General features: G+C 59.4%; 1 protein-coding gene across 5 annotated transcripts; it reads left to right on the top strand.

Moving 5' to 3' along the window:
- Positions 1 to 1,154: 1,154 nt before the first annotated feature.
- On the top strand, positions 1,155 to 27,723 carry PLXNB1 (plexin B1). Of its 5 annotated transcripts, none has more exons than XM_033206186.1 (38): positions 1,155 to 1,176; positions 5,965 to 6,017; positions 6,638 to 7,750; positions 8,619 to 8,801; positions 9,106 to 9,234; positions 9,360 to 9,460; positions 9,759 to 9,891; positions 10,194 to 10,350; positions 10,621 to 10,729; positions 10,804 to 10,912; positions 11,318 to 11,998; positions 12,209 to 12,331; positions 12,537 to 12,659; positions 13,034 to 13,127; positions 13,213 to 13,385; positions 13,514 to 13,665; positions 15,149 to 15,254; positions 15,436 to 15,572; positions 15,844 to 16,020; positions 16,234 to 16,420; positions 16,539 to 16,781; positions 17,526 to 17,702; positions 17,779 to 17,927; positions 18,434 to 18,534; positions 18,634 to 18,851; positions 18,972 to 19,150; positions 19,288 to 19,354; positions 19,584 to 19,730; positions 20,540 to 20,708; positions 21,021 to 21,124; positions 21,199 to 21,283; positions 21,502 to 21,674; positions 21,849 to 22,009; positions 22,104 to 22,251; positions 24,496 to 24,560; positions 24,689 to 24,764; positions 25,798 to 25,872; positions 27,004 to 27,723. In XM_033206186.1, exons 3-38 carry the CDS (start codon positions 6,644 to 6,646, stop codon positions 27,106 to 27,108), a joined length of 6,423 nt encoding a protein of 2,140 aa, XP_033062077.1. In that variant the 5' UTR covers positions 1,155 to 1,176; positions 5,965 to 6,017; positions 6,638 to 6,643; the 3' UTR covers positions 27,109 to 27,723. The 5 variants fall into 5 exon arrangements, with proteins under 5 accessions (XP_033062077.1, XP_033062041.1, XP_033062060.1 ...); XM_033206150.1 differs by lacking the exon at positions 1,155 to 1,176 and adding an exon at positions 1,288 to 1,376; XM_033206169.1 differs by lacking the exon at positions 1,155 to 1,176 and adding an exon at positions 1,378 to 1,412.

Here is a 27,723-nt window from a genome sequence, read left to right as displayed (position 1 = left end):
CTGTATGCAGGGGCTGCAGGTGGGGGCTTGTTCACTGGTGTCTGTGCAGAGCTGTCAGAACCTGTGGGGCCAGGAGTGCTTCCCATAAGGCTACTTTCTTCTTGGAGCCTGTGTTCAGTCTTGGGCAGTGAGTATGACCCAAATGCCCCCCACCTCAGGTTTTCAGCACCTGGTCCCTCAGTCACTCTATCCTTGGTGAGTAATGGCTCCCCAGAATGGCATGGGATGGAAAGACCCCTGCGCTTACAGTGTTCACATTCCTCCTAGGGCAGTAGGTATCGTATCTGTGTACAGATGAAGGGGGTTGTGGGGTCTGGAAGACCCAGTTTCCTCTGGGGTGAGATAGGTCCTGAAGGGTGTGTGCTTGGATGAATGGAGTTGGGGAGGGAGGGATTCTGTGCATGTGAAGGGGGCTCCTACAAGCTACACAGGCAGGAAAGCCAAAGTGGGTGAGGGACTGGGGCAGACTGTCCTGGCTGGGGTGGTGATGAGTGTGGGGGAGTTGCGCAGAATAAAGTCAGAGGCCCAGGTTACCACGTTGGCAGTCTGAGGTCAGAGGCTAAGGGTGAGGGATCCAGGGAAGGATTGCTATGCTGCTGCAGACAAGGTGCTAAGCACCTGGACTCAGGTGCTGGAAGTGGGAGTGGAGGAAAAGGGGTGACCTGACGGGAGACCCTTGATAGCCGGCGGGAGGTGGGAAGAGGGTGTCTGTACCTCTAGGGCAGTAGCCAGTGTGGATGACCTGAATCTCTTGATTGAGGTTCCCCTAGCCTGTGGAGGCCTTGGAGGCTTTCAGATGATGCGTATGACATTTTTGCCTCCCAGGAAGCTGTGCCAATGGCTTTTAGCCAAAGTCCTCCAAAAGTCCTAATTGGATGGGCCAGGTTCTGGCTCCTGAGTTAGCCGTGGGCATGCCAGGGTGTGAAGGGCCCTGCACAGGGGACAAATGGGCCCCAGGAGAGAACCCTTCTGCCAGTGTTTCCTCCCGCAGAAGGCCCAGGTGTTTGCCAGTGAGAGAGCCCAGACTTGCCCAACGCTTCTCAGCTTGGGGTGGGTCCAGGTCTGGGTCCTGGGCTGGGAAGAAAGGAAGGAAGTGAGCCCTTGCTTGTGCGCCTCTGCAGCCCAGGTGCCCTGCCTTCACAGCCCCGCTAGAGGTGGTATCACCCCCACTTGCTGGTGAGCAAATAGGCTGGGGGGGGGGGTTGGTGTCAGGTTACATGGCTTAGTTGATGGCGCAAGCCCAGGTCCAAAGCCCATGTTCTCAAACAGCCAGAGGTGGGGCCGGAAGGAGGGATTGGCTGTTGGGGAGTACTGGGAGCAGGGGCGGTGGGCAGGGCCAGGTGCGCAGGGGAGAAACAAGGCGCTCCGGAGTTCAGGTAAAGAAAGTTGGGGAGGATGACCACCGGGGCCGGGTAAGGAGCTCCGGGCGCGGGGCGAGGCCGGGCGCTGGCAGGAGAACGGGTCGGGCAGGTGAAGGACCCGGGTGCGACCAGAGGCCGGGGCGCTCTTCCACCAGCACCTGCGGGTGCGGAGCGCGACCCTCCGCCTCGGCCCCTCGCAACCGGGAAAGTTCCCGGTTCCGGTTCCAAGGCTGCGCGCAGGTGAGGCCGATGGGGCGGGGCGGCTTTGGCTCCCGGGGTTCACTCCTCACCCCTCTGGGCTACCCGCGTTGCCATGGCGACCGCCGCTGTGCAACCCGCCCCCGCCCTCCCGCGTGCGGGAGGGGTCGGATCCCCAGCCCTCAGCCGACGCGGAGCCCGCGGGGTTGGAATGCGGGGTCCCGGGCGGCTCGGGGCCGCGCGCCCGGCTCTCCGGGCTGCTTCCGGCCTGGCTCGGGCGGCGGGCGGGGGGAGGGCAGCCCGGCAGGCGAGGGGGAAGGAGCGGAGCCGGGCCCGGCCGACGCGGCTTTGTCTCCTTTGTTCCCGGCGGTGGCAGCACCGCGCGGGAGGGGCGGGCAGCGGGCGCAGTTTTCCGCCCCTCGGTCTCCGGGTAACAGCTGCGGCTCCGCCAGACCCGGGGGGAGGCCGCTGCGCGCGGAGCCCGAGCCCGGAGCGGCCGGCGCCCGCCTCGGCGCGCACATCCCGTGGGGCCTGGCCGGGTGGTGAGTGCGGGGCTCGGGGCCGGGGCGGCGAGGACCGGGGCTCCAGAGGTGGAACGGGTCGGGGCCTCGATCCTGCCGGGCAGGGGCGGCCTGGGTGAGTGGTGGGCGGCTTTGGTTTTGAGAGTTGGGACCACACTTCTCCGCGCGAAGGGAAACTCTGGCGGCTCCGCCTGGAACGCGATTGGGAGACTGAGGAGGTGGAGCTGCTCCTCCGCGCCCCCTCCTCGCCGCCGCCACCGGGGACCGGCCGGCCCCTTCCCCGCCCTCCCAGGGCCACTGATGGGGTCCTCGCCTCGGGGTCCGGGGGTTGGGGAGGGTCAAGGACGAGCCGAGTGGGGAGGTCGGGGCTTCTCCTCAGTAGTAACAGCCCTTTCTGGCTGCTCCCGGTGGGACTGACAAAGGCGGACCTCGAGCCTCCCGACCCCCAGAGGGGGGCCCTCCTCTCCACACACAGACATATTCAGTGGGTGATCGATCAGCACCTTGGGTCATCGCAGGTGCCTGGTAAATGGTGGCTCTCCCCACCCCTCCTCAACACACAGAAAACAGGGCGAGCAGGGGGCACTGCTGCACTGTCAATGAATAACTCACCTCTGTAGTGGACCCTGGAAGCTGAGCAGGAGGGTGAAACGGGAAGGCCGGCTTCCCACTAATTGGAAAGCAAGGCAAATGTGGGCTGTCCTATGGCCTCTCTGCAGGTGCGGAATGGCGGGGTTTGTGAGCCCCTTTTGTTGTCGAGGACAGCTCCACGGGGGTCCGGGAGGTGCTTGCTCTGCAGACAGAAGTTGGGCAGTCTTGGGCCCCCTGAAAAGGTTCAGAGTAGGGTGGGCCCAGAAGAGACTCCAGGCAGGCCTGGGCACAGGCAGAATTAGGCTTTGGCTGTGAGCCTGAACAGGGCCTCAGATGTTGGGAATGGGCAGGAGATCCAGGCTGTGTAAGTTGGGGATGTGAGGTCTGGTTCTAGATCAGCCTTTTCAGTCTGCCCTGGCCTGGTCATTAACAAAATTGGGGCCAACGTCTTCCCTTTGAGAGACCAAGTGGCTTGGAGGGATTGTGGGCCCTCTATCTCCCCTATTTGTTGGGTTTTCTTGGCTGTGAAATGGGGGTGCGTTCACCATGCAGGGAGCATCTGGTCTGTGCTGAAGTCTGTGCAAGTTGCCGGGGCCTCTGAATCAGAAGCATACTCCCTGCCTTCAAGGAGCTTCAAGTCCAGAGTAGGAGGGTGAAACTGGGAGGAAAGTGACCCTGGCTGGCATCACTAATGCCAGGCACATGCTGTATCATGTTTACTGGTCAGAGCCATCTTTCTTCCCATTGTACAACTAGGAAATCAGGCTCGGAGAGCCTGAGGCCGAGCGGCCGTGCCTGTCAGGGTGTTGGCTAGGTGTGTCCATTCTGTCCACTGCATGCAGCGGCCTCCTCAGAAGCCTGGGAGGACAGGGGAGGCTCCCCAGTTAGAAGATGGTTGGTGTAGGAGTTAATGGGATAGCGAGGGAGTGGGCATTCCAGGCAGCGGCAAGAGCCTGTGCGGCAGCTGGAGGAGCGAGGCAGCCTGCAGTTCAGGCTGGCAGGAACGAAGGGCATGTGTGGGGGAGCACTGGCATGGATCGGGTGGGAGAGATGTGGACTGGAGGGGTGGGCCTTTATCCCTCCTGCTCTGGGGTGCCCCAGAGGCTCTTGGGGGAGGGGTGTACTCCAGTTCTACTCAAGGAAAGCCCTGAGAAGTTGGGAGTTAGGAGGCTAGATTGGAGAGGCTGGGAGCTGCTCAGTGGCCTGTGGCAGAGATAAAGTGAAATCCATGTGCCTGAAATGGAGGAGAAAAACGCACTGCTCTTCTTTCTCTCCTCCTTCAGCTACCCATGATATATGTGGAGGGGCAAGGGGTGCTAGGTCCTGATTCACAGGGAGACTGATTGCAGAAGCCTGACCACTTTCCCCGGAGTGGGTCAGCGGCTGATCTCCTCGGTGGCCTGGACAGGAGCTGTTGTGATCCCACCCATTTCTTCCTGTTGTCTCCTCATCCAGTGTTTTTTTTTATTTTTATTTTTATTCATTATTATTATTACTATTTTTTCATCTCCCAAGGCTCTATCATCCATCAATCCAGTTTTGATATCACATATGGGGAGTGGTTTTGTTGCTGCCCCTTGAGGGCTGGAGAACTTTGGCACGCAGTAGGCTCTGAGCAAATATTTGTAAACATGTAGGAGTGAGTATTGGTCTAACTATGGGACCCTGTGCCCAAGGCCCATCACTGGCATGCGGTGGCAGGAGAATTGAACAGTAGCCCCGTGCAAGAGATAACCTCTGCCCATCCTCAGGTGGACTCTGTCTTCCCATGGGAAGAAACTTCCTTTCCTCATCCCTTGGAAACTAGGTGGGGGGCTCCTGGGCAGACTGGTCTTGCCACAGTCCTGGGATCCTGGCCGGGTTCAAGACTTTCCCTGCTGCCCCCTTCCCCCCCGCCCCCTTGGGTGGCAAACAGAGGCAGCCTTGTTCCTGCTCCCATAGAGCTGCCCTGTTTTCTGCACACTAAAAATGGAAACCCCCAAGCTATTTCGGGAGTGGTGCCCAGCCAGGCTGTGACCACGGCCCCCCTGCTCCCACCGGGCTGTGGCCACAGTGTCCCAGCTTCCACCAGGCTGCTGGACCCTCCCCTGAGCCTTGTGCCCAGCCCTGTTCACTTTGGGGCAGCAGCCTTAGGAGTACGCTGCTCAGGCCGCTGCTGGGATGAGCCGACCTGAGAGAAGCAAGCGCTTGATATTTTGCACAGGCAGCTTGGCAGCTGGGTGATGGGAGGGGCTGGGCAACGTGGCCTGGGCACAGGCAAGTAGGGGAAGTGTCTCCCAGTCTGAGATGCATTGTCGGTCCCAGCACTTCACCAACCTTGGTGCTTTTGGCTGGGGACCACTGGGGAAGGTGGTGTTGCCATAGTTTCTTGGTTCAGGGACTCAGGAGCCTCAGCTGGGGCCCAAGAAGGGGTCTGTGTAGAGAGCAGGCACCCAAAGTCTGGGGAGGTCCTGGTGATGGGCCTGGGAACAGCCAGTCATGGCACCTTCCTCCAGGACACACTCCACTTAGCCCACATCTTGGGTCCTGGCACTACTCTGCAGTGCAGGAGAGGAAATAGCAAGAGATGGCCTAGCTTCTACAGCTCTCTAGTACGTAGGGCTCCAACTAAGTACTCTCGAACGAGGGGAGTGTGCGTGTGTGTGTCTAAATGTGAGTGGTGGTCTGAATGTCTCAGGTGAGTGTGATGTGTGTGTGTTTCTGTGTCTTGATATGGATGTGTCTTCATGTGGTGTTTGAACATGGGTGGCTGTGTCTGTGTGTGTCACTGTGCTGTGTGTATAGATGGCATCTGCATCTCTGTGTGTGTGTGTGCGTGTGTTGTAGGCGTATACATGCAGGGTGGGTGGTATGTATGCATCTTGCTGTGCGAGTGCCTGTTTGCTGAAGCGCTGGTGGCCCTTTGGGCTGGGACAGCCCCTGGCCGTGTAGAGGGTGTGTACCTGGGTTCCTTTACAAGGTGGAGTTTGAGCAGAGAGCGGGACCTCACAGGGAGAGGGCCATGCTGGGGGCCTGGCTGGACCCTGCCAGCCGTGGGGCTCCTTCCTAGCTGACCTTTCCCAGGCCCCTCGGGTGCCTGGCTCTGCCGCCCTCCCCCTCCTCGTGTGGGCTCCGAGGAGGCGTCCTCTGTGGAATGTGTTTGGTGGCCAGGGGCCAGGCTGGGCCCAGCTCCACCAGCAAGCTGGGCGGTGGGGAGGGGGTGCTTCTGTGCTGCCTCCCCAGTGGGGAGCCCAGGGCTTCCACGTGCCTGCAGCCCAGGCCCCAGCTTCACACTCGGCTTTCCCCGCTTCTAGGTGACTCCCACACGGGTCATGCTGTTGTCTCCTGATCCAGCCGGCCCTGCCAGGTGAGCCTGACCTCACACTAGATATCACAACTAGCAGCCCTTCGGGCCCCACCCCTCCGAGCTGGAGCCTCCTCACATCTCTCAGTCCTCTTGGTTCTGTGGTTATTACCCTTCTGGATTCCTGGCCTGAAAGGCCCTGCCCCAAACTCTTGTCTTGCTCTAACATTCTGCTGGCTCAGGAGACCTCCCTCTCCTTCCTCCTTCTGCCTGGGAAACCCTCATCTATGTAGAGCCTCTCCTTCTTGGGGTCTGGGCCCCTCCTTCCCATCACCTGCTCTCCTGCCTCATCCAGACCTTGCTTCCTGGGCATGGCCTCTCCAGCCCCTCACCCTCTGATCTGGGGGGATGGTGAGTGGGGTGCAGGTCTCCTTAGAGAACAGTGCCTGCAAAGAATGGGCAGTGTTGTCTAGGAAGTATCTCCTATTTCTGACCTCGCTCTAGTGTGTGGTCCTGAGGTCATCCTGGACATAGTGCCTGTTTAAGAAGCCTGGTCCTCCTCTGCTCACCCCCTAGGTTAGGAGGGGCATCTTGGCAATGCCACAGTCCTATCCCTTACCAGTGGTCCCAGGGTGCTCTGGCGGCCACATGAGCCCCACTCTCTCGACCTGTCTCCCTGCCAGGTGACCATGCCTGCCCTGGGCCCAGCTCTTCTCCAGGCTCTCTGGGCTGGGTGGGTCCTCACCCTCCAGCCCCTTCCACCAGCTGCTTTCACTCCCAATGGCACGTATCTGCAGCACCTGGCAAGAGACCCCACCTCAGGCACCCTCTACCTGGGGGCCACCAACTTCCTGTTCCAGCTGAGCCCTGGGCTGCAGCTGGAGGCCTCAGTGTCCACCGGCCCTGTGCTAGACAGCAGGGACTGCCTGCCACCTGTGATGCCTGATGAGTGCCCCCAGGCACAGCCTACCAACAACCCGAACCAGCTGCTCCTGGTGAGCCCAGGGGCCCTGGTGGTGTGCGGGAGCGTGCACCAGGGGGTCTGTGAGCAGCGGCGCCTGGGGCAGCTTGAGCAGCTGCTGCTGCGGCCAGAGCGGCCTGGGGACACCCAGTATGTGGCTGCCAATGATCCTGCGGTCAGCACGGTGGGGCTGGTAGCCCAGGGCTTGGCAGGGGAGCCCCTCCTGTTTGTGGGGCGAGGATACACCAGCAGGGGTGTGGGGGGTGGCATTCCACCCATCACAACCCGGGCCCTGTGGCCGCCGGACCCCCAAGCTGCCTTCTCCTATGAGGAGACAGCCAAGCTGGCAGTGGGCCGCCTCTCTGAGTACAGCCACCACTTCGTGAGTGCCTTTGCACGTGGGGCCAGCGCCTACTTCCTGTTCCTGCGGCGGGACCTGCAGGCTCAGTCTAGAGCCTTTCGTGCCTATGTGTCTCGAGTGTGCCTCCGGGACCAGCACTACTATTCCTATGTGGAGTTGCCTCTGGCCTGCCAAGGTGGCCGCTACGGGCTGATCCAGGCTGCAGCTGTGGCCACGTCCAGGGAGGTGGCGCATGGGGAGGTGCTCTTTGCAGCCTTCTCCTCGGCTGCACCCCCTACTGTGGGCCGGCCCCCATTGGCGGCTGCTGGGGCATCTGGAGCCTCTGCCCTCTGTGCCTTCCCCCTGGATGAGGTGGACCGGCTTGCTAATCGCACGCGAGATGCCTGCTACACCCGGGAGGGCCGTGCTGAGGATGGGACCGAGGTGGCCTACATCGAGTACGATGTCAATTCTGACTGCGCACAGCTGCCAGTGGTGAGTTCCAGTGTTGCCCTGTTTTTCCCCCCTCTGAGGCCACTGGCCAAGTATTTGCAGCCAAGGAGCTGCCCAGAGTGTCCGAGGACAGCTGGTGGTAGCACGAGGATGATCAGATCAGCAGATATTAAGTGCTTCCTGTGTTTCCTGGCCAGTGGTACCTTACCACAAACCTGGCATGCGGGTGGCAGTAGTGTCTGGATGGGCTTGGACTAGGATGCTGGAGGGGTGGCCCTAGTGTAGGTGGATTGGGAGGATGTTTGGGGGTTCTTGGGTAGGGACAGGGACCTATAATGGAATGAGACCTTTGGCTCTTGAGCAGGAGAGGAAGGTGAGGTCGGGATTGATGAGCTGTAGCCTCAGGATGGATAAAAAAGGGAAGAAGCTGCACAGGGGGTTGAGTCAGTGAGAGGCAGGAGAGGGCCCCGGTGAGTGGACTTGGAGCAGAAAAGCAGGCTGTGAGAGGTTTTGGAGAAGTGGTCCAGGAGCAAGGTGACCACAGAAACTGGAGGAAGCACTCCCAGGCCAGGGATGGGAGAAGGTGGGGCCACAGGCAGCGGTGGGGATCAAAAGAGGGGGAAGGAGCCACTGGAAACTGCCCAAGGACTGGAGCAGAACTGGAGATCAGTCCACTGCCATAAGGCTAAGGATGTACCTGGGGGGATATTGTCCAGAGAAGGGTTGTTAGGGAGGGCCCAGAGAGACTGGGGGCAGGGATGAGGTTGTCCCAGGAGGGCCAGCAGAGAAGACACTGTTGTATAGGGAGAGCTACCAGAGTGGCTGCGGGAGGGAATGAGGTTGGCCAGGGAGGATGCGGCCGAGGAGGTTATCCAGGGAGGGCGTTCCTGATGCTTCTTGCTGCCTATAGGACACTCTGGATGCTTATCCCTGTGGCTCAGACCATACACCCAGCCCCATGGCCAGCCGGCTCCCACTGGAAGCCACACCAATTCTGGAGTGGCCAGGGATTCAGCTAACAGCTGTGGCAGTCACCGTGGAAGATGGACACACCATTGCTTTCCTGGGTGATAGTCAAGGGCAGCTGCACAGGGTGAGCCCACAGGAAGTACTGGCCCCTGTCCTAGAGTCTGGAGGGAACAGTTTGCTGGGGACCCAGCCTGGTTTAAGCTATCCCTGTGATCCCTGGGCCAGGAGAGATGACCTGAGCTGCTCTCCCAGGACTGGGTGGTGTTTACCCGTGATTTTCCTCCATCCCCGCTAGGCTGGTTAGTATGACCTGTGACTGCCCAGGAGGAAATTCTGTCTGTAAATTACTTTGATTGGGTGGAGGAGGGGACGGCTTTGGGCCTCTGGCCATGGACTTGGATCCCAGACCCTGTGGTCTCTGATCCCAGGTCTACTTGGGCCCAGGGAGCGATGGCCACTCGTACTCCACACAGAGCATCCATCAGGGGTCTGCAGTTAGCAAAGACCTCACCTTCGATGGGAACTTTGAGCACCTGTATGTCATGACCCAGAGCACAGTGAGTGCCAGGCACAAACCAGGGCATGGCTGCTGGGAGGGGCCTCTGGGTGGGGCCAGGGACCCATTTGTGGGTGAGCCACTCGTGTTTGGATTGCTGGCCTCAGGTCCTCTTTGCTGTCATAGCTTCTGAAGGTTCCTGTGGCCTCCTGTGCTCAGCACCTGGACTGTGCATCTTGCCTTGCTCACAGGGACCCATACTGTGGGTGGTGTGTGCTCCTTGGCAGGTCAGATTCCTGACCCCATCCCAGTCCCAGCCTCAAGCCCACAATGCTCCTGCATAATTGTCCTGTCCAGAATTCCTGAACCTTAGCCCTTGACTCTCAAACCCTGATCCCCAGACACCTTGATTCCCCACCCCCATCCTCTGCACTGGGCATCAGTGCCCTGCCAGAGCAGACACAGAACCTGTATCATGCCCACTCTAGGGCCCTGCCCAGGTCCTCCAGATTGTAGGAGTCCCTACCCTATGAACTCCCAGTGGCCCGTGAGGGTCACAGATAGACACTGGTCATTCTTGCTCAGGTGCAGTCGCAGTTCTGAGTGCTCAAGGGGCCAGGGCCCAGAGCAGTGGCTATGGAGCTTCCAGCCTGAGCTGGGCTGTCTGCGAGTGGCAGCCATGAGTCCTGCCAACATCAGCCGAGAGGAAACGAGGGAGGTGAATGATCAGATAGGGAGGGCCCTGGTGGGGAGGGCTCTGGGCATCAAGGTCTGGGTAGAGATCTTAGATCCTGGTGTCAGACATGCCAGAGACCACATGGCCTCACACAAGTCACTTCTTTTAGAAGCTCAGTTTCCCCATGTATTTCTAAGTCAGGCCAGAGGGTGTTTGGGGAGGCCTGAGGTCTGTTAACTGCTGGTGCCTGTCCACATTGGGTGCCCCATAAATGTGGACAAAAAATGCCCTGGTCTGCTGCCCACTAGCCCCAACAGTGTGTCTGTCCTTGGCTCTCTTGGCAGGTTTTCCTATCAGTGCCAGACCTTCCACCCCTGTGGCCAGGGGAGTCATATTCCTGCCACTTTGGGGAACATCAGAGTCCTGCCCTGCTGACTGGTTCTGGTGTGATGTGCCCCTCCCCAGACCCTAATGAGGCCCCAGTGCTACCAAGAGGAGCCGGTGGGTGAGAGAATGGGCTAGCCTGGGGGGAGGCCAGCCCCTGCTCCAGGGGATGTGGTGGGGTTAAGATGTGAATCCAGGCAAAGAGCCATGAATGGATGCCTTTCTCTGAGTCCTCCCACTCCCCAACCACCTGAATCTTCCATTCTGTGCCCTTGGACTGTGTTCCGTCACCCTGGGTCCTCTTCCCCATTCAAGGGCTCAGGATATCGACTCTGGGTCTGAGTGCACCTCCTTGCTGCTTAACCCTGGCCCTCTCCCCTTCTGCAGACCATGTCTCCGTGAGTGTGGAGCTCAGGTTTGGCGCTGTTGTGATCGCCAAAACTTCCCTCTCCTTCTATGACTGTGTGGCGGTCGCTGAACTCCGCCCATCTGCGCAGTGAGTTCCTCGCCCTGTCCCCAGGCCTGGGCTTCCCCGTGGCGACCCCTGCTCCATGGCTGTGCTCTGTGCAGGTGCCAGGCCTGTGTGAGCAGCCGCTGGGGGTGTAACTGGTGTGTCTGGCAGCACCTGTGCACACACAAGGCCTCGTGTGATACCGGGCCCATGGTTGCAAGCCATCAGGTGAGTGTGACCTTGGGCTGGGCCATACGGGGGGTTGGGGGTCCCAGTGTGAGAGTTTTTCTTATGGCCCGGGGTCTGTCTGCCTATGTGAGGCTCTGTCCTGAGCACCAGAGCCGCTGTGTGTGACGGACTCCCTGGAGAACAGCCGCCGATACATCCCGCCTGTTTTGGGAGAGGGCGTTTGTAGCTGAGAGGCAGGGGCGGTCTGGCCTTCATACCCCACCTCGGCACAGACACCCCTGGAGCCTTCCCCCACAGTTTTCTCCTGTGGAGAATTAATGGGCTGTTTTTATTTCTCTTTTCCTTGGTCTCCTTTCCTCTTAACATACACTGTGCCTGCCTGCCTCCTGTCCTGCGCCTGCCTGCTGAGTGGCCCTTCCTGTCTTCCTCTGCCTCCCCCTTCAGAGCCCGCTTGTCTCCCCAGCCCATCCTGCAAGAGACGGACCCACCCCCTCCCCACCCACAGCCCCCAAAGCCCTGGTCACCTCTGCTCCTAACACCCTTCCTGTGGAGCCTGGGGCTCCCTCCACAGCCACAACTTTGGACATCTCACCTGGGGCCAGTCCTTCCCTGCTCAGCCCCTGGGGGCCGTGGGCAGGTTCTGGCCCCATATCTTCCCCCAGCTCCACAGAGTCGCCTCTCCATGAGGAGCCCTCCCCTCCCAACCCCCCATATGGACCTGGAACCACTGTCCTTGCCCCCACTGACTTCAGACCCACAGCCACACCTGAGGACCTCTTGGCCTCCCCGCTGTCACCCTCAGAGGTAGCAGCAGTACCCCCTGCAGACCCTGGCCCCGAGGCCCTTCCTCCCACAGTGCCCCTGGACCTGCCCCCTGCCACTGTTCCTGCCACCACTTTCCCAGGGGCCATGGGCTCCGTGAAGCCCGCCCTGGACTGGCTCACGAGAGAAGGCGGCGAGCTGCCCGAGGCGGACGAGTGGACGGGGGGTGACGCACCCGCCTTCTCCACTTCCACCCTCCTCTCAGGTGATGGAGACTCAGCAGAGCTTGAGGGCCCTCCCGCCCCCCTCATCCTCCCGTCCAGCCTCGACTACCCGTATGACACCCCCGGGCTCTGGGAGCTGGTGAGGCCCAGCCCAAGAAGGAGGCCTCAGGGGAGGGGATGTGGGGAAGATGCTACCCCTAGCTTGCCTTGTGATTCTGCACTGGGAGGGGGCGAGGGGCAGGGTGGAGTCTGCAGCCCCACACGGGCCTTGCCCCTGGAATCTGGCAAGGCAGAGGGCTAAGCTGGGCAGGGTGGGCTCCATAGACTGCCTTGCCCTTGGTGCCTGCAGGAAGAGGTGACCTCGGGGGCAAGCTCCTGCCCCTGTGTGGAGAGCATTCAGGGCTCCACGTTGATGCCGGTCCATGTGGAGCGGGAAATCCGGCTGCTAGGCAGGAACCTTCACCTTTTCCAGGTCAGTGTGTCCTGCCTGCCACTGTCCTTGCAGCATCTTTAGCTGTTGACAAACTCTGCATAAGCCTTGGGGAGCAGGAAGAGGGCAGAGTCCGAGGGCTCAACTCCAACCCAGAGGCTGTGCTGGGGGATCTGTTGGGCGACCTACAGGACTCCCTGGAACCAGCTCCTGAAACTGCCCAAACAGCTGTGTTCTCTGCCCTCAGGACGGCCCAGGAGAAAATGAGTGTGTGATGGAGCTGGAGGGCCTCGAGGTGGTGGTTGAGGCCCGGGTCCAGTGTGAGCCACCTCCAGATACCCAGTGCCATGTCACCTGCCAGCAGCACCAGGTGCACACCATGAGCGCCTGGGTGGGCACGGGTGTACTACACTGGCCACAGGCTGGCTGCCAACTGTAGCTGGCTGCACCACCTTTTCCAGGCCCACGCTCTGACCCTGTCGCCCTGAGGGAGTCTGCACACCCATTTCTGACCTCTGACCATGTGCCCTATAGAGTCCTTGCATCCCAGCTCTGACCTGTAACTTGAGACCCCATGGGGTCCCCATACTCCAGTTCTGGCTCTGCCCTCCAACCTGTGGCCCCATGGGGTCCCTCTGACCCTATGCTCCTAACTCGTCATTTTAGTCCTTTCTCTGACTACCCCCTCCCCAGGCCTGACGCTTCCCCCAGTGCTTGACTCTGAATCCACTCCAATTTCTCCAGCTCAGCTATGAGGCTCTGCAGCCGGAGCTCCGTGTGGGGCTGTTTCTGCGTCGGGCTGGCCATCTGCGTGTGGACAGTGCTGAGGGGCTGCATGGTGAGCCACCTGTGGGCTGCTGGGCTGGCGGTGGTAGCAGGGCTCTCCCAGGCCTGCCTCTCACGTGCGTCTCTGCCACCCCCAGTGGTACTGTATGACTGTTCCGTGGGACATGGAGACTGCAGCCGCTGCCAAACCGCCATGCCCCAGTATGGCTGTGTGTGGTGTGAGGGGGAGCGTCCACGTTGTGTGACCCGGGAGGCCTGTGGTGAGGCTGAGGCTGTGGCTACCCAGTGCCCAGCGCCCCTCATCCACTCGGTTTGTTGAAAGGCTGGCCATCCCTTCCTCAGTGCTGCCCTTAGAGGGAGGGTGTGGGGGCCCAAAGGTGGGAGGTTGGGGCTGCCTTTCCAGTTGAGTAGAGGTGAGCAGTCCTTGTCCTGGAACAGGTGGAGCCACTGACTGGGCCTGTAGACGGAGGCACCCGTGTCACCATCAGGGGCTCCAACCTGGGCCAGCATGTGCAGGATGTGCTGGGCATGGTCACGGTGGCTGGAGTGCCCTGTGCTGTGGTTGCCCAGGAGTACGAGGTCTCCAGCAGGTGAGCTGGCTGCACCCAGCAGGAGCGTGGCACAGCCTGGGGCCTCCATGGTTGGCTTTTCTGCTTGGGGCCTCCCATCCCCCGCTCATCTGCCCCCCTCTCTCCCTGTTCCTTGATTCTGGCCACAATGCCCGAGTGCCAGGGTTGCCACTGAAGACCCTGGGCGCCCACCAGACCTGTAAGTTCCTGGCATGGGCTGCTGAGGAATCCTTCCTGGGCCTGTCACTGCCCAGAACTGACTGGTGGCTCTGCTTCCTGCTCTGCTCACCTGGTCTTCTGAGGGACTGTGGATATATTAATAGCTGTGGCAGCAGGACCCTCAGATCAGACAGATAAACTCAGGGGCTGGCCTTCTCACCAGCTCATTCTTCTCCAGGCATTGTCCTGGGCTGCCAGGCTCCTCAGGAAGGTAGACTTGGAAGGCACACCTCAGAAAGGCACACCTGCCAAGGGCCAGGCTCCACTGTCGTCTCTCGGAACCCCTGCTGCCTTCCTGGGGCTGCTGGGTTATGGTAACCTGGCCAGCGGTTGCAGGCCCCAAAGGTACATGTGCAGGACTTTCCTAAGGAGATGTCCACAAGCAGCAGGGCCCAAGCCTGGCTGAATATCAGGGTAACCTGCAGACCCTGTCTCAAACCAACACAGAGCAGATCCTCAACTCCCCCTCAGACATCTGGGTTCAGGAGGCCCACGGTGGGGCCCCAAAATCTGTATTTGAAATAAAGAACCACTCTGCTAGAGCACGGAGTGTCCCCTGTATGTGTTATGACCGAGAACTTACAGTGACTATCTAGACTGTTAGTGTTCCAGACCATAAGACTTTGTGATTTATGAAGCAATTAGTATATATTCTGTCTGGAGCCTCCCCTGCGTGGCTCACATATCACTTGCGTCTTCCTAGAGTGTTTGCAACAGCTGTGACAATGTCACTGAGTTGAGCCACTGCAGACTTAACACTCTGGAAGTTAATTTGCCCAAGCTTCTGTTTTCTGGCTAAGAACCAGCATTTTCTTAGACGGTTCACTTTCCCTTCACATGTATTCCCCTATCTGACTAGAGGCTTTCAGGGACTCTTTTTACCGAATAAATCAAGTTTCTACCATGCTTTGAGTGGGTACTGTGCATGTGACATGGCAGAGGACGTGGGCGGCTAGCTGTGCCCACTCTCTTGCTCAGCAGCTCACCCCACAACCAGGCTGACAGGGCCCCTTTGTAAATTTATGCCACAGATAAATTCTTCCTTGTTGGGGGCCTCTGGGGTTGAACTTAAATGATTGAAACCACAAATATTAATTCTCAGATACCAAGGCCTTCTGATGTGTCACAAAGAATTCCCTCCAAAGTGAGAGAGGGTCTCTGTCAATCTTGTGGAGGATGGGAAGGGGAAGACCACCTGACAGTGGGGCAGGGAGAGGGGCTGCCAGGTAAGCTTGAGGGGCCCTCGATGCAGCCTGGCACCCCCTAGCCTGCTGTGTGTCTACAGCCTCGTGTGCATCACCGGGGCCAGTGGGGAGGAGGTGGCCGGCGCCGCAGCGGTGGAGGTGCTGGGAAGAGGACGTGGCGTCTCAGAGCACGACTTTGCCTACCAGGTACCTGACTGCTGAGCCACCCCCAGCTCCCAGCGGGCCACCCCCTCTGGTGACTCCTCTCAGCCCATCTGGTTTTGCCTTGGTGGGGCTCCCAGTCCTGAGCCATCTTGTTTCTCAGGCTGTCCCTGCCTCCCTGTGTCTGGTCTGATGCTCATCTCTCTCCCTGTCCTCCTTCCCACAGGACCCGAAGGTCCATTCCATCTTCCCGGCCCGTGGCCCCAGAGCTGGGGGCACCCATCTCACCCTGAATGGCTCCAAGCTCCTGACTGGGCGGCTGGAGGACATCCGAGTGGTGGTTGGAGACCAGCCTTGTCACTTGTGAGGGGCACTTCCTCATCCTGCAAAAATCTATGTGCTCCAGGGGAAAGATGGAGGGGTCTGGGATCCTGGGGAGAGCGGAAAGGGGAAGAGGGCCAGTCTGCTTCTTCAGAGAGTGGCTGGACCCTCCCTAGCCGGCTGTGTTGGGAGTGCACCTCCAGGGACACCTGGTGGAGACTGCAGTCAGCACTAGAGGGAAGCCAGCTGGGGCCTGAGTGGTCCAAGTTTCCCCTGCCTGCGCCGCTCCATTCATTCCCACCTCCCCTCCCAGGCTGCCGGAGCAGCAGTCAGAACAGCTGCGGTGTGAGACCAGCCCATGCCCCACGCCTGCCACGCTCCCTGTGGCTGTGTGGTTTGGGGCCACAGAGCGGAGGCTTCAACGTGGACAGTTCAAGTACACCTTCGACCCCAACATCACCTCTGCTGGCCCCACCAAGAGCTTCCTTAGGTGCTGGGCCAAGGGTGTGGCTGCATGGCAGGTGGCAGGGAGATCTTTGCAGCTCCACTATGTGGGGGTTTGTAGGGCTTTATGTTGGGGCACTGAGAATCCCACGCTGCTGGTAGGCGCAAGGGGTCATGTGGTTTGGGGCTGGGGCTGGGCTGTGCTTTAGGTCCAGGTAACAAGCCATCTTACGTTATGTAAGCTCATGCTCTGTTTCAGTGGAGGACGTGAGATATTGGTCCGTGGCCAGAATCTGGACGTGGTACAGACGCCAAGAATCCGGGTGACCGTGGTCTCGAGAATGCTGCAGCCCAGCCAGGGGCTTGGACGGAGGCGTCGCGTGGTCCCGGAGACAGCGTGTTCTCTTGGACCCTCCTGCAGTGGCCAGCATGTAGGACACCCTTGGGTACCCCACACTCTCCCCTCGCCCCATACCACACCCTGGGGATAGCCAGAGCAGGTGCCAGAGGAGGCTCTTCCCATTTTTGCTTGGCCCCCCGTCAACCTGCCTGTCTTCCTTCCAGTTTGAGGAACCATGCCATGTCAACTCCTCCCAGCTCATCACATGCCGCACACCTGCCCTCCCAGGCCTGCCCGAGGACCCCTGGGTCCGGGTGGAATTTATCCTTGACAACCTGGTCTTTGACTTTGCAACACTGAACCCCACACCTTTCTCCTACGAGGCCGACCCCACCCTGCAGCCACTCAACCCTGAGGACCCCACCATGCCATTCCGGCACAAGCCTGGGAGTGTGTTCTCTGTGGAGGTACAGCTCCTACTTGGACCTGGCAGGGCCCCGAGACCCTTTCCTTGTCTGGACATCTCTACTGTGTGTGGCAGAGAGGCCGAGACAGTAGAGCAAGGGCCGGTGGATGGATGTGGCTCCTCATCTTTGCTGTGTTGGGGGCAGAGGGGGCTGGTGGAGGGTGCCTAGCCTAGGATCTGGCATGGGCTTGACTACTTGGCTGGTGGCCTGGGTCCTGATGCACTCCATGGCAGGCTCTGGAATGACTGCATTTGTATGTTTGGCCTGTGCAGTAGCTGGGTGGTGTGCAGTAGCTGGGTGGTGTGCAGTAGCTGGGTGATTAGCCATCAGGCTAATCCCCGAGTTGGCAGCCTGGCTCACATAGACATGCACTAGGCATGTGTCTTGGACATACACAGTGGGCAGCTGACGGGCATGCGGGCAGACCACAGGTCGATACGCCATCATCACCCACCTGGTGAGTCATCAGACACAGAGTTGGGGCTCCGGCTTTGTTAGGTAACTGGGCAGGGTTTGGGAGACAGCTTTATGTTCTCCAGATTTTTCGTTCTGGAGAAGAAAGATAGGAAAGGGCAGCGAAGGGTGATGAGGAGCAGCTTGTGACTGGCCTGCACGCAGGGGAAGGGTGCTGAGAGACTGTCAGCCCTGCTGCTGGGAGTGGGTCCCAGGGTCCTTCCCACATTTGGGGAGGACAGGATCTGAGGGAAGGGTCCTGAGTGACTGATTGGTGACCCTCTGTTCCAGGGAGAGAACCTGGACCTTGCAATGTCCAAGGAGGAGGTGGTGGCTATGATAGGGGACGGCCCCTGTGTAGTGAAGACGCTGACCCGGCACCACCTATACTGCGAGCCCCCCGTGGAGCAGCCCCTGCCACGGCACCATGCCCTCCGAGAGGCACTTGACTCTTTGCCTGAGTTCACGGTCAGTGGGCAGGTCCCTGGCCGGGCTGGGCATTGACCTGGGCTGAACCCTTGCTTATAGGCGGCTCCCGACACAGGTGCAGATGGGAAACTTGCGCTTCTCCCTGGGTCACGTGCAGTATGACGGCGAGAGCCCTGGGGCTTTTCCTGTGGCAGCCCAGGTGGGCTTGGGGGTGGGCACCTCTCTTCTGGCTCTGGGTGTCATCATCATTGTCCTCATGTACAGGTGGGTGCAGCCAGATGTGGCTGGGCTGGGGCAGGTCGTGGGATCTGGCTGGACTGGGAAGGGACAGACTGGGCCAGGAGTCAGGAAACATTCTCTGTAAATGGCCAGAGAGTAAATGTTTTAGGCTTTGCAGGCCAAGTGGTCTCTGCTCAACAACTCAACTTTGCCACTGTGGCACAAAAGCAGCCAGGGACGACATGGAAACACATGAATGTGGCTGTGTTCTAACAAATCTTTATTTATAAAAATAGGTTGTGGGATGGATTTGGCCTGGTTGTGGTTGACTGATCTCTAGGCTAAACTGTGCTGGGCTAGACGGGGCACGGGTGTGTGTGACTTGCTTAGGAGGGGAAGGGCTGAATTGTACCGGGCTAGGCTTGAGCTTGGCTGGCATGGCTGGGTTGGACTGTGCTGGATGAGGCCCGGGTGTGCCTGGGGATAGGTCAGGTAGGCCTGGGCCAGTAGGACTCATCCGGCCGTCCCCTCCTGACCCTGGTGCTGAACAGGAGGAAGAGCAAGCAGGCCCTGAGGGACTATAAGAAGGTTCAGATCCAGCTGGAGAATCTGGAGAGCAGCGTGCGGGACCGCTGCAAGAAGGAATTCACAGGTGTGACCAGGAGAATGGGCCCCGCCCTCCAGGGCTCTGCCCAAACCCGCTCCCATCACATGGGATTGGTGCCCAAACCTGGCCTCTTCTGCTTAATAGACCTCATGACCGAGATGACCGATCTCACCAGTGACCTCCTGGGCAGCGGCATCCCCTTCCTCGACTATAAGGTGTATGCGGAGAGGATCTTCTTCCCCGGGCACCGCGAGTCGCCCTTGCACCGGGACCTGGGTGTGCCTGAGAGCAGACGGCCCACTGTGGAGCAAGGGCTGGGGCAGCTCTCTAACCTGCTCAACAGCAAGCTCTTCCTCACCAAGGTGCCCCCACCTGCATCTTCCTGGCCTGCCTCTGGCCCTGCCCCTTCTCCAGGGCATGGTTTCTGAGCCCGCCCTCCTGTCCCCCAACCCCCTTCTCCCATCCCCTCTCTTTGGCCGCAGTTCATCCACACGCTGGAGAGCCAGCGCACCTTCTCAGCTCGGGACCGTGCCTACGTGGCATCTCTGCTCACCGTGGCCCTGCATGGGAAGCTTGAGTATTTCACTGACATCCTCCGCACTCTGCTCAGTGACCTGGTTGCCCAGTATGTGGCCAAGAACCCCAAGCTGATGCTGCGGAGGTCTGTGTGGCTGTTGGGGCTGGGTGGGCCCTGGATAGCTGGAGCTGGGGTGGGGCCTCAGGCTGGGGGGTCTGCAGGATAGAGAGGCCTGCAGCCCTGCCTGCTGACCCTGGCATTCCCCTTTCCCATCATCTCAGGACAGAGACTGTGGTGGAGAAGCTGCTCACCAACTGGATGTCCATCTGTCTGTACACCTTCGTGAGGGTGAGGGGGCAGAGCTGGACAGGGCTCCTGTCCAGGGAGGGTCAGGCCCTCTAAACTGCTAAGCCCTCAGCCACCATGCACCTCGGACACTTGTGCCAGAGCAGAGATTCCTGCTCAGCCTGTCCGCAGTCCGCTTAAGTCCGTGTCCTGTCCCCTTTCCCAGTGTGCGTCATGTCCCGTACACTTCTGCCACCTGCCGGGAGGGCCCTAACTGCCTGTGCTCTCCTAGGACTCTGTAGGGGAGCCTCTGTACATGCTCTTTCGAGGGATTAAGCATCAAGTGGATAAGGGGCCAGTGGACAGTGTGACAGGCAAGGCCAAATACACCTTGAATGACAACCGCCTGCTTAGAGAGGACGTGGAGTACCGTCCCCTGGTGAGGATGTGCAAGTGTGTGGCCTGCAGTCTGAGTGCGGTGAGGGCGAGGGTGGAGAGTGTGTGGGTGTGTGGGGTCTGGACACCAGCTTCTGATGTGGGTGCCTGGATGTAGAGCGGGGTGACCTGGCTGGCTGCTGGCTAAGGCCGTCAGACTAGTTTAGCAGGATGGCAGTTTAGGGCAGACCTTGATGATAAGGCCTCCAGGTGCCCCAGAGTAGGGATGGAACCAGGGTAGCCACAACCAGGGTTTAGGAGGAGCCAGCCCTACCTTGGACCATGGGCTTGAGCTGTGCCAGGGCCTGACCCTGTCGGCCTGGCCCTCCTACCAGGGATGCGGCCTTGCCCACCAAGCCAGCCCCACTCTGGCAGGTCTTGTCTCTGGGTTTGCTTTCCCTTAGTTATGCATGAGAGTTCCTGCGGGAAACCCCCATTCAGGCCTGCTGAACCCCTCCCCTGTTGGATGGGTGGGAATATTTGCTCATGCAGGCTTCCCGAAGCTCCTTCAGCCTGGCCCATTCAGCCGGGAACCTGGGGATCTAAGTAATGAGGGACTTGTGCTCACTCCTTTTTTTCTGCCATTTACACCCTAGTCATTTACAAGTGCTCTGCGCTAGGTGCTGGGGTCACAATGGGGAGGAAGCTGCTGTCCCTAGGGAAGGCAGGCAGGTGAAGAGACCAGAGTTAGGGAATGTGTGGTGCATGGGGGTCGGAGGCAGCGGCCCCTCATGAGTCATCCCTGCCCTTGGTCTGTGTCTTGGTCATCCTGAGTGTACATGAACCCTGACGACTCCTGTGTGTCCTGCATAGACCTTGAATGCACTGTTGGCTGTGGGGCCTGGGGCAGGAGAGGCCCAGGGTGTGCCCGTGAAGGTTCTGGACTGTGACACCATCTCCCAGGCCAAGGAGAAGATGCTGGACCAGCTTTATAAAGGAGTGTCTCTCACCCAGCGGCCAGACCCTCGCACCCTTGATGTTGGTAAGGGCGTGGAGAGCCCCTGGGGACCTGAGCCAGTGTTGGGCCTGGGCTGGCCCTGGACCAGCTCTGCAGGGACAGCTCATCACTCAGGGTGGGGAGGATGCTGGGAGGTGGGCAGAAGCCGGCTTTGGAACATCTTTGTTGGACAGCCTCTCATCTGGGGAGGGGCCCCTGCTCTTGGTCTTTGGAGAGGTTGAGGTTGAGTATGGCTGCCCCATGATGGAGGGGCTGGTGTCCCCATGGAGGAGGAGATGGGCTCCACTGTGGGAAGGTATCCTCCAGCCCTGCACCAGTTCTGCCTTGCCCTTGCAGAGTGGCGGTCTGGGGTGGCTGGACACCTCATTCTTTCTGATGAGGATGTCACTTCTGAGGTCCAGGGCCTGTGGAGGCGCCTGAACACACTGCAGCATTACAAGGTAGGAGGGGTGGGAGCTGGAGGACGGCATGGTGAGCTGGGGCTGGTGGAGGGATTACCAGCTGTGCTCAGCAGGTCCCAGATGGAGCAACTGTGGCCCTCGTCCCCTGCCTCACCAAGCATGTGCTCCGGGAAAACCAGGATTATGTCCCTGGAGAGCGTGAGTACTGCCCCCATCACGGCCCTCTGTCCCTGCTGTGCTCAGCCCAGAGTCATGAGGAAGGTCCTCTGGGCCTCAGGGCAGGCTTGTGCCTGTTTCCTTTCTGCCCAGGGAAGCTCTCAACCAGGTGCCCCCACCCCTGGGAGAGCTGGCAAGAACCAGGGGGCCTGGAGAGGTGGCACCTGGGAAGGGGTGACAGCTGTGGGCTCTTGGCACAGGGACCCCAATGCTGGAGGACGTAGATGAGGGGGGCATCCGGCCCTGGCACCTGGTGAAACCAAGTGATGAGCCGGAGCCGCCCAGGCCTCGGAGGGGCAGCCTTCGGGGCGGGGAGCGTGAGCGTGCCAAGGCCATCCCTGAGATCTACCTGACCCGCCTGCTGTCCATGAAGGTGGGGTGGGGCCTGCCGAGGTGGTGGGGCCTGGGCTGAGGGGGAGCATGGCCACTCGTGGGATTTGGGGGTGCTGTGGGGCTCGTGCAGGCACAGTGCCGGGGGGTGTCTGAGGCTGGGCTGCTGCTGAGGGCCCTTTGCTGACCACACCTCTCTGCTTCCCCCTTCCCACAGGGCACCCTGCAGAAGTTCGTGGACGACCTGTTCCAGGTGATTCTCAGCACCAGCCGCCCTGTGCCACTCGCTGTGAAGTACTTCTTTGACCTGCTGGATGAGCAGGCCCAGCAGCATGGCATCTCCGACCAGGACACCATCCACATCTGGAAGACCAACAGGTAGGGTGGTGCTGGGTGGGCTCTAGGTGTGTGTGGGGAGTCTTCTCTTCTGCCTCCCCGGCACATTCATTGGCCATGCCTGCCCCACCCGCAGCTTGCCTCTGAGGTTCTGGATCAATATAATAAAAAACCCGCAGTTTGTGTTCGACGTGCAGACATCTGATAACATGGATGCGGTGCTCCTTGTCATTGCACAGACCTTCATGGACGCCTGCACCCTGGCCGACCACAAGCTGGGCCGGGTGAGCAAGTCTGGGATGGACGCGGAGGGGGATGGGTGAGGGTGGACAGTGCTGTGTGTGCACTCAGATTCTAGGTTTTTCTGAGAACTTCAAGGAGGACTTAGGGGAGACCTCTGACCTTCCAAGCCAAGGCTTTATCCCGGGGCCGCCTCAGTTTTAAGGGATGAGCAAGAGGTTGGGGCATTGTGTGCCAATTCACAGCTGAAGTTGTGGGCAGCAAGTGCAGCCTGGTGTGGCTGGGGCATAGAGTGCTGGCCAGGCGTGGAAGTAGGCCAGGGCCAGTTGGTCAGGGCTCACTCCTGGGGCAGTGGGAGCCACAGAAAGCCCGGGAACAGGGAAGTGGTGTGACCAGGCCTGAGAGTTTGTGGAACATTGTGGCTGCTGTGCATGGATGAGCTGAGTGAGGGAGTCCCACGAGGGCACTGTGCTGTCCTTCTGACAAGCAGTGGCTTGGTTCAAGCTGGGCGGGAGGGTGCAGGGCAGGCAGAAGCTGAAAGTTGGATGTGGGGGATGAGGAAGAAGGGGGGGGGTCACACATGATCCCTGGGCCTCTGGCTATGGTAAGCTCAGACTTGGAGGAGGTGAGTCTGGTGTTCGCGGGGTTTCCAGGTAGAGACATGGATTGTTCAATCCCAGAGCAGCTCTGGGCTGCTGGGTGGGTTTGGTTCCTTAGGGTGGTGGAGGTGTCTGCCTGCCAGTAGGGCAGTAGGGAAGAGAGTCCAGGGGGTGTCACGGTTTGAGGGATGTGTGAGGAGGAGAGCTGGGAAGCACAGGAGACTGAGTAGTCGGAGCTGTCCGGGAGCACAGAAGTTGGGAGTCTGTTGTCACGGCAGTCAAAGCCGGGAGTCCCCTGACATATGAGGTCCCTAAGGTGTCTGCTCAGGCATCCAGTGGGCAGGGCCCTCGTGTAATTCTGCAGGTCCATGAGTGGGGCTCTGCTTAGCCTTGACCCCCAGGTCTCAGTTGGCGAGGGACCTCTTGAGAGATACTTCCCTACACCTCTGGGAAAAATCAAAATTAGCTGGGCACGGTGGCTCACACCTAGAATCCCAGCACTTTGGGAAGCTGCGGTGGGCAGATCGCCCAAGGAGCTCAGGAGTTTGAGACCAGCCTGGGCAACATGGCAAAACCCCGTCTCTACAAAAAATACAAAAATTAGCCAGGAGTGGTGGTGTGCGCCTGTGGTCCCAGCTACTAGGGAGGGTGAGGTGGGAGGATCACTTGAGCCTGGGAGGTTGAAGCTGCAGTGAGCCATGACTGCCCTGTTCGCTGTACTTCAGCCTGGGTAACAGAGCGAGACCGTCTGAAAACAAAAACAAAAACAGAAAGTTCTGTCCAAAATTGTAGCACTGTCTTTTGGGAGCCATTTTTGATCCAGATGCTGTCATCATGCCTATAATGAGCTAAGAATCAAAGGGCCACACCAGGACCCGCAGGGCCACCTCCAGGGTAGACCCTATGTGGTGGCTGGGATTTTTGCCAGATCTTCCCAGTACCTCCCCTTCCCAGCAGAACAGCAGATGGTTCCTGGGTAGCTCAGGAGCAGTCCCAACCAGGAATGCCAAGGGTTTCCCCATGGGGAGTTGTCGAGAAGGTGCGAATCCTGACTCAGGTTGACAAGAGGAGCTGGCCTTGGGTCCCTGCTCACGGTGGGCAGTGCCACCTTGAGATATTTCTCACCTTCCCAGCAGCTCTAGGATGAGGAGAGGTCTTGAGAACAGAAGTATGCTGCCCAGAGCCCATGGCTGCTGGGACTTGAACCCAGTTCAGTGGTAGAGGCTGTGTCTAGGTGTGTTAAAGTGGTGGAAACTGACTGGACAGACCTGCTTCAAATCCTAGCTCAGCCACTGGGGAGTGAGGTGGTCTGTGGCCGCTTAGGTAATGTTCTGGGTCTCAGTTCACTCACTTCTAAAATGATGACCCTGGGAGTGAACAGCAGCTTCCTGCCCTGCGTACCGGGCTCTTGCTGGATCTAGATGGAGGCATGTGGAGCTGAGAGATTATTTCTGATGACATCAGAGGCTGGACGCTGGTGGAGGGGAGGGAGCAGTGGAGGCTTCTGCGGAAGGAAGTAGGCTAGGGTGACCACCTGATCTGGTTTTCCGGGACTCAGGGGCTTCCTGGGATGTGATACTTTTCCTTTTCAAAACTGAAGCAGTGCTGGGAAACCCAGGACACTTGATCACTCGAACAGGGTGATCATCCTTCTTTCCTTCCTCTTTTCTGTCCTCCTGCTATGTCCAGGACTCCCCGATCAACAAACTTCTGTATGCACGGGACATCCCCCGGTACAAGCAGATGGTGGAAAGGTATTGGAGGGTGCGGTGGGTAGAGGTTGGAGGGTGTGTGCAGCTGAGACTCGGGGGGTGGGCTCTGGTGGGGAGCGGGGGAGTGGGCTTGTTTACCCAGCAGCTGCTGTGCCCTGTCTCTCTGGCAGGTACTATGCAGACATCAGACAGGCTGTCCCAGCCAGCGACCAAGAGATGAACTCTGTCCTGGCTGAGCTGTCTTGGGTAAGGCCTCCCTCTGCTTCTTGGGTTGGGCATAGGCCTGCTACCACAACAGTCCTGCCCGCTTCACACTGCCCCTTTGCAAGGAAGCCCTTGGGAACCTCAGCAGCCCTGTGAGCTGGTTGGGGCAGGAAACATAAATTCAGAATGTTCCAACTGCCACTGAAAGACCAGGGCTCCCACCATCTCATCACAGAGCAAGCAGGGGTCTTGTCCTGGCAGCTGCCATATACCCTGATTCAGCCAGGCACTTGCAAGGTAGCTGGGATTCAGCCTCAGGCCTGCCTGGGTCTGCCTGTGTGCGTCTTCCCACTGCTGTGCCTCCCTTGGTGGCACAGGTGTCCCCTCCACCTCCCCCATTCCTAAAACAGCCCTAAAATGTCACTCCAGGGAGTTATGAACAATGTTTCTGAAATGTTGATGGTGATGACAGCCACAACCACAACAATAATAGCAGCTGTAATTTTGGGGTGTTGTGTGTGAAGCCCTTCATGGGGTGCTTTGATTGTCTTACTTGATCCTCACAAGAACTCCACAAGTTAGGTGACACTGACTCCATCACCCAGGTGAGGAAGTTGAGGCTCAGAGATGTCCCCATGGAGGGGCCTGAGAGTGACCTCAGGAAATGCTTGAGTTAGGGCAGAGCAGAATCACGCTGGGCTTTCAGCCTGCAAGTGACATCAGTGCCACTTGGCTCTGGAGTCACCTGGGTGGCGGAGGGTCTGGGCTAGAACCTCAAGGGGTTGAGAGAGGCAGGGCTCCAGTGGAAACCCCAGACCTTGCTGAAGCAGGTAGACCTGAGCTGTCTTCCTACCAAGGAGGCCCCCTTGGCGCTGCCCTGTTCTGTCACCATCTGGCACGCCTGGCCTGGGGTCCCCGGGCCATGGAGGGGACTCTGCTTCCCACTGTAGTGCCCATCCCATTCCCTACCTCTCAGGTCCCCTTCTCCCCCAACCCTTCCCTAGGGTCCTGGGCCACCTCCTGTGGCTGTCTGCATCCCTCATCTCTCTCACCTTTCATTTGGCCTCTTCCCTAGAACTACTCTGGAGACCTCGGGGCGCGAGTGGCCCTACATGAACTCTACAAGTACATCAACAAGTACTATGACCAGGTGGGCAGGCCCTGGGCCCTAACTGGGAGGCTGACCCAAGGCCTCCCAGGAGACTTAAGGGCCTCTGACCCTGTGACTCATGGTGGGGGCTTTGGTCTTCCCCAGCGACAGCGTAGTGGGGGACTGGGCCCCTGGGCGGCTTGGGAAGTGTTCTCCAGGCGGGTTTCCTGGCATTGACTGTGCTCTCACCTGTCCCACCCCTCCCCATTCCAGCTCCCCAGCAGGATGGCAAGGCACAGTGCTGGTGGTTGTGGGGGGCCAAGGGGTCTACCAGGGCCTGGAGATGTTGTGCATTTGCTGAGTTGGCAGCATGTTGGGCACGGCCAACATGCAAGGGTAGGCCTGGCTTGGCTGCATGAGCTGAGAAGAGGAGAGTCCAGGCACATGGGCTGGGGTGTGAGGGTACACTGGAGCTGGTGAATCTTTTTGGAGGATCCCTGGGCTGGGCCTGAAGAGCTGAGCACCTGCCAGTCAACCTGCTGGGTGTCTGATGGAATAGTCCACTTAGATGTTTGTGTGGCACCAGTGAAGTGGCTGTTGCTGCTCAGAGATGAGGAACTTGCCTCATGGCCCACAGTCTTCCTGGGCATGGTATGGGCCATGGCATGGGGCGTGGGGGAGGCAGAGTATAATGCAGGCATGTCCCCTCGTGGAGACATAGTGGGCAGTGGCTGTCTTCTGAAGTGCTGCTGCCCTCCGGTTCCTACTGGTTCCCTTGGTGGCAGCCCCCAATTTGTGGTTGGTGTTTGATCAGTGTCTGTTTTCCCAGCACATGTGTCTGGTCATTCTTGGGTCTCTGCCCCTTGTCTGGCACCAGGCAGACAGGAACTTGGGAAATGCTGTTGCCGGGCGGGTGAGTGAGCCAGGATGGCTGCCTCAGGGCTTCTGAGGGGCTTGGTACTGAGTCAGGTCCTTCATTTCCTACCTTATTCGTCCTGAAATGGTGGCTTTGATGTTATTACCCCTCCTGCTGGCGAGGCCCTGAGGTCACAGAAAGTACGTGACGTGACTGGCTGGGTTTCTTGGCCTCCTATCCCACCTGTGCCCCAGCGTCTTAGGAGGGCTGTTGAATTTTGCAGCAAACACGTTGGCCAAAGAAGTCTCCCCTGATGCCATCCGTCTCTGTTTCAGATCATCACTGCCCTGGAGGAGGATGGCACGGCCCAGAAGATGCAGCTGGGCTATCGGCTCCAGCAGATTGCAGCTGCTGTGGAAAACAAGGTCACAGATCTATAGGGACCCAGGAGCCACGGCCTGCTATTGCTTCAGCCCAGCCTGGGCAGCCCTGGAAGCTCGGGGGGAGAGGCCACCTTGTTAGGTGCCTGTAGTGACTGACAAGCAGTTAGTGGAAGGTGACTCACAGTCTCCTGGTGGCTCTGGCCTCAGCCCTGCTGGACCCACCTCCTAGGCCAGGGGCCTCAAGGCTCATGGGGTAGTACCCAGCCTGCTTCCCGAGTCCAGGGACCCTATGACACTGGTCTGCAGGGAGTTGGGGACTGAGGGCTTCCAGAGAGTGGCCGGAAGAGCTTCCAGGCCCCTGGGGAGACTGTACTGTTCCTGAACACTGGGATTCGGAGAGGAAGGAGGAGAGCCCCCCACTTCCTGTCTGCCTCCTCCACCATCCCTGACCTCAGTTGAGCTGCCTCTGGCCTCGCTGCTGCTGCCACATCCTAGGTCTAAGAGTTGAATGCCTCTCCTAGGCCACTGCAGACTGACCCTTCAGCAGGGCTGGCTGTCACAGGGCTGCCCTGCCTCACCGGTAGCCATGGTGAGGGCCATCTGCTGCAGGGGGATCTTGGGGAGAGTGGTGGCTCAATTGACCCAGCTCTTCATTAAAGGATAACACACTGC

The sequence above is a fragment of the Trachypithecus francoisi genome, unplaced genomic scaffold, assembly GCF_009764315.1.
Source record: "Trachypithecus francoisi isolate TF-2019V2 unplaced genomic scaffold, Tfra_2.0 Lachesis_group0, whole genome shotgun sequence".
Taxonomy (NCBI): Eukaryota; Metazoa; Chordata; class Mammalia; order Primates; family Cercopithecidae; genus Trachypithecus; species Trachypithecus francoisi.
The sequence above is the reverse complement of the archived record's forward strand: the minus strand, read 5'-3'. Positions and strand labels throughout refer to the sequence as shown.

Excerpts from the sequence above, each read along its gene's own strand:
- PLXNB1 (XM_033206186.1), top strand. The coding sequence starts at position 6,644 with ATGCCTGCCCTGGGCCCAGCTCTTCTCCAGGCTCTCTGGGCTGGGTGG. Across the intron at positions 13,128-13,212 it reads CAGTGCTGAGGGGCTGCATG|TGGTACTGTATGACTGTTCC; the intron begins GTGAGCCACCTG and ends TGCCACCCCCAG. Across the intron at positions 22,010-22,103 it reads CACATCTGGAAGACCAACAG|CTTGCCTCTGAGGTTCTGGA; the intron begins GTAGGGTGGTGC and ends CCCCACCCGCAG.